This window comes from Manihot esculenta, chromosome 2, assembly GCF_001659605.2.
Source record: "Manihot esculenta cultivar AM560-2 chromosome 2, M.esculenta_v8, whole genome shotgun sequence".
NCBI classification, from domain to species: Eukaryota; Viridiplantae; Streptophyta; class Magnoliopsida; order Malpighiales; family Euphorbiaceae; genus Manihot; species Manihot esculenta.
This window is the reverse complement of record NC_035162.2, coordinates 2,719,767-2,724,841: the sequence shown is the minus strand read 5'-3', so window position 1 is coordinate 2,724,841 and position 5,075 is coordinate 2,719,767. Positions and strand designations below refer to the sequence as shown.

The window sequence follows — 5,075 nt, the reverse complement described above, 5'->3', positions numbered from 1 at the left end:
TATTTTTGAATTGAGTTGTTAATTTAAATGGTGAATTGGGTTTTCTTAATTTCTTGTATACTCATTATTGTAGACTTTTGTCCTCATGGGCCTTCGAGATGCAATGGTACTTTGCATGTTAAAAAAGAAAATTGGTGAACAGTCAATATTGTATTGACTTGCCGACAAGAATTCATGGCTTCATGAGTAATTAGAAGAAATCCAAGTGGTTAAAATATTTTTGTTAAATGTTAATTACATGTACATTTCTACTCTCCAGTCATCAAATAGTGAAAACCCCACTTCATTTTTCACCTTTCACTGTTTCTTTTGTGGAGGTGGTTTAAATATACTAAAAATATTAATATTAAATGCTTATTTTTTTAATTAAAAAAAATAAATTGAGGATAGATATGTAAATCATCGAGTTCAAACACTGAATAAAAGTCTCTTGTTCCCATGAAAAGCTACAAAGTGAAAAAAGAATAATAGCTTCTAGCCAAATAGATAATGAATGGCCCTTGTCTTATTTCTTTTCTGCCTCCACGTTTAAAAGTCCTCCCAGGTTTTTCTGATGAGACTCTATTTCAAATTCATATCATATTCCATCAATATAATCTTGAACATGTCATTGCTGAATTGCGGGGCATCTTCAGTCTTCCTCTGAATATCTTTCTTGCAATTCCGAGGTGCATTGGCCAATTACCTGCATGGAGGTCACGAGCTTTGGAAATTTTGAAGGAGACGTTATTACGAATGATATGATAGGATTATTCTCATTCTCTCACCATCAGAACCACAGTTTCGAAAAAGACTTCCACTTCTTCATGGTGGGGTTCCACATTCCAAACACACAAAAACCAGCAAATTATTGATTGAGATGATGAAAAACGAACACTTAGAAGTGCTCCTCCAGCTATAAAGTTGAGTTCTGAGGTCCTTCGGAGGTTGCTGACCCACGTTGCCTGACCTGGCTTGCCATTCACCCAACCAGCACCGAGCAACCTCTGGCGTCTCACAAAAAGATATCTTACTTCCATATATTTAAGCCCTTCTTGGATCCTTATGGCAGCATTCCGCCTTCAATCATGTTCCATCTCATTCTACGTACTGACCACCAAACATCTTATGGTGGCTTCTCCAGTGCAACAATATCTTTGTCGAAAGCTTCTGCCACCAAAAAATATCAATTTAGCATAGTTGTCTTTAACTTCTTAAGTTCAATTAACAATGATTATCAACATTCACATCAAAGTTCTGTTTTCCCAAATTCGATACTTAAAACGCACAAAATCCCTGGAAAAATTTTCATGTGCAAGGATCATAACCTAGTTTTGTAGATTTAGAGATTTTTCATGCATGATTCAGCTTTTCAAGTAGGGAAGCTACTTGACCAGATTTACATGCAGGCAAATACTCAACTGTCTAGGACCAAGAACAAAGTGTAAAGTTTCAAGGCAGACCTCTTTTAATCATTATTCTAACATGAAAAAACATGCAATTCAAAATTGGAGACGTGTGATCAAACAACGCAGTCACTCATGCTTGTTGTTTGAGGAATTACAAGATCATCAGCATGAAATGAAGGATCCACAAGAAAATACAACCTGAGAACTAAAGGTGTGTTGCACACTTGCAAAGTAGCATCAGTTTCTAAAGTTGAGCTGGACTTTTTTGATGAATTTCAAAGGAGTATGCAACAAACTTCTAAAACAGAAAAATAATTGCCTTTGAAATTTGAGCTAACAAGATAGAGACTAACTCATATTTCAGAGCAGCCCATTAAATTTACGGAATGAATCCAAAGTTATGAATGGACCATCAATATCATGTCCAGAAAAGCACCCACATAATAATGTATACTTTCAGCTAACATCACAATTTAGCAGATTATGTTCAACAGATTGTTAACCATAGCTCCTGTTAAAACTCAAATAAAAGAAAAAAAAATAGAACAGAGCTATATATGATCTTAGAACGAAAGGAGAAATAATAAAACATTTCCCCTTCCAAATTACTTGAGGAACAAAAATTTACAACATTCTTCCTGATCTGTAAAATCTTTTAATACAGCAATTGCTATCTTTACAAGCCAAAAGATTATTTACCGCAAACTCAAAATCTTCGAAAAACATTCAAGGATGAACGATGGTCAATTGCTCAAATGGCAACGAATTACTAGCTAGACATACAAAAACTGAATCCCCTATCAATTCCCCCTCTTCCTTCCAACTGACTGCTTAAAATCTTCTGAAGAGTAAGTAAAGAAGTACAAAAAGAAATAAGTAGAGGAAAGAATTCAATAAATCCTATAAAATTTAAAATTCCAAAGGAGGTAAAAAAATGTTACACTGAAGATGTATCAACAAGAACCTCATTCAGCACATCATCCTCACCATTTGCTAATGCGAAAAGCTCTGCATCCTTGTCTTCATCGCTTGAGAACTCCCGCCTCTCAAGCTTGGAATGAGCTGCAATAAATATCAATTTTTGTGCCTTGTCCATGGCTGCTCTAAAATGCCCATGGCCACACGCCCATTTCAACAAAGACCAATTGCATTTGAACCCACATGCAGTAGCATGAAGGAAAATAAGCCTAACTGCAACTTTCCCTAGTGACTTAAACTCGGTAAGATAAGTCTCCCACACAAGCCTACTACTTTGCGGATTGGCAATTTTCATCTTTCCTGTAATGGGATTCCTTTCCTTCATTTGGACAGCTCTTGCATACACTGGATCAAGCCCTTCTGTTCTCCATTTCATAAGTTCCATCAAAGCAATATGAGCCTCCTCTCTAGAGACAAGCCTGGTTATGAGTTTGTCTACATCTTTTTCCTGCTCAGAGGTTAGGTATTTGAAAGGAGGAAGGTACTTGCCACTAGCGTCTCTAAGCAGATAAAGTGGATCGAGTATGTATGCAGCAGCCCAAGCAGGATGGTAATTCTTCTTAAACCGTCTTTCAATTACTTTCTCCACTGCTTCTTCTGCAATATCGAACTTTGAACACCAATCCTTGACTTTTGCTCTTAGCTCGTCCCAAAGTGGCAGGCATTGACCCACTAATGGCCTCTCCGTTTCAATCTCCTGGGCCATTTCCTTGATCAACTTAACCAATGAGTGCACCGCCTCCACTTCATTCCAAAACCCCACATCTCTAATTGTCTCGGCAACTTCTCTTGCTGTTGGATCCTCCATGGATGCTATCTTATACGACTCATCTAGTAAAACCAATGGCAGTGCTCGAGCTGAGCTCAATATATCCTCTATCATCGTATACACAGGAGCAAAATCCATCTTCTCGTACTCGCGAGAAGGCACTCTCAACAATCCTGCATTTCCGTACTCCTGCAATTGATACTTATGAAAACTGTTTCGGATTTGAGGATTGTTATTGATAAGATTTGCAAGCTTGAAGCATTTCTCAGTGACAGTCTTGAACAGTGGAAGCTCTTTGCTAAAGTCTTTTATTAAACTAGTGAACCCTTGAAACTGGCAAGAAAGGTTGACCATCCAGTGATTCTGATTCTCTAAATTTCTCAATGCCTTAGCCTTAAACTTGTCTGCAACTATCCCGACACATTGCTGCACAGCATTCCCACAAATCCCTGAAATGGTCTCCCATAAAATCTCCTCTGCATACTTAGAAGGCACTGAACCGCTAACAAACACTGCTCTCCAGTACAAACCAGTTCCATAAGGTAAATTCACTGTTAAATTCACCAAATTCACGCCATTAAAACCACTAGAATTTTTTACCTTCCAGCCGTCGGATGCAATCTGAAAAAACATAGCATCTCTAATCCTTGCTTCAGACTCTGCCTTAACGTCCTCATACTTCACATCCAGTCTACCCCCGCAAAATTCTCTTCTCGATACCGCAGGTAAGCCGACTTGATTCAAGAATGCCCGGAATTTAGGGTGCTCGAGAGCCGAAAACGAGACAGACCCACAAGACTCATAGACCCAATCAGCTAAATAATCAAGGGCGCAGTCAATCTGGGTCTTGCTCAAAGCCGGCCCTGGAGAAGTTTTAGGACTTTTCAACTTCTTAACACTGTCTTCCAACATGGCTAAAGCATCTAAATCCTCCTTCCCACCGGAAAGCACCAAATGCGGTTGCTGAGGCAATACTGCTAGCTCCCCTGAGAATCTCGACTGATCCACGATCGCAAAAGGACTTACTTGGTACGAAGTGACGGAAGCAACAGTAGCTACAGCGGTCATGGGATAAGACGAAGCAGACATCCATCCAGAACTTGCACCAGCAGAACGTTTTCTGTTATTGTGTACCACAGAAGCAGCAGTACCGCCACCACTTGACGGCGAAGCTACGGCTGTGTTAGAAGACGGGGAGATAGACGAAATGGGTTTGGGAAGCGAGTTGAAATTCGGACACGTCCCCCGTTTCAGATGCTCAGAGGCAGTACGAGAGGGATTGGAGGCGGAGAAAACAGCGTCACACAAGGAACACCGAAGCTTAACCGCTTTAGGGAGGCCGTTGTCATTGTTGTGGACCAGCATGGGTTCCAAGTGCGCCCAGTACCACGCCCCTTTGCCCTTTATTGCTTTGTTTCTAACCACGACAAGACCTTCATAGCGTTTGCGTACGGCCTTGGCAGTGAGCTCGTCTGCCGAGGCTGCAGAATCCACCGCGGGTGCAGTGGTGTTAGTGGCGGTTGCCATTATCGTGGAACGAAGAAAACAAGAGAAAATTAAATAAAAAGTCAGTCTGGTTTCAGAGAATCGAAGATTCTCCAAGCGTTTATAACGAGCACGGTTTACGCTCCGATGGCGTTTGGGTTGCATTCAGCTGGGAAAGTCCACAGGCGGTGGTAGCCAGATTTTTACTCTCCGACGAGTAACCATAGTGACCTCCGGCTATCTGGGCTGATCATTTATTAAATTAATAGTTTGAATGGGGGGTGTGGGTTTGGTCGGAGACTTGGGTCTGTATGGAGAGAATCTGAAAGAGGAGGAGATAAAAAAAGAAAAGGAAGAAAGAGAGTTAAAAAGAGGGGAGACATGAAAAAGAGTAGTTGACGCGTAGGAAAAGCTCTAATAATCGGAGCGTAAGTAAGCATGTTGATGGAAACTGC

General features: G+C 40.5%; 1 protein-coding gene across 5 annotated transcripts; it reads right to left on the bottom strand.

Annotated features, from left to right (window-relative positions):
* Window positions 1–363: 363 nt before the first annotated feature.
* LOC110609111 lies at window positions 364–5,075 on the bottom strand. Of its 5 annotated transcripts, none has more exons than XM_043954258.1 (2): window positions 2,330–5,075; window positions 364–1,149 (listed from the first exon to the last, which is right to left on the bottom strand). In XM_043954258.1, exons 1-2 carry the CDS (start codon window positions 4,783–4,785, stop codon window positions 1,083–1,085), a joined length of 2,523 nt encoding a protein of 840 aa, XP_043810193.1. In that variant the 5' UTR covers window positions 4,786–5,075; the 3' UTR covers window positions 364–1,082. The 5 variants fall into 5 exon arrangements, with proteins under 5 accessions (XP_043810193.1, XP_043810195.1, XP_043810196.1 ...); XM_043954260.1 differs by having other exon boundaries at window positions 2,376–5,074; XM_043954261.1 differs by having other exon boundaries at window positions 364–1,146; window positions 2,376–5,074.

Bases quoted from the DNA above. Each gene is read 5' to 3' on its own strand.
- LOC110609111 (XM_043954258.1), bottom strand. From the start codon at position 4,785: ATGCAACCCAAACGCCATCGGAGCGTAAACCGTGCTCGTTATAAACGC. The intron at 1,150-2,329 runs GTAACATTTTTT...TTTTGGTGGCAG, and splicing joins CTTGTTGATACATCTTCAGT to AAGCTTTCGACAAAGATATT.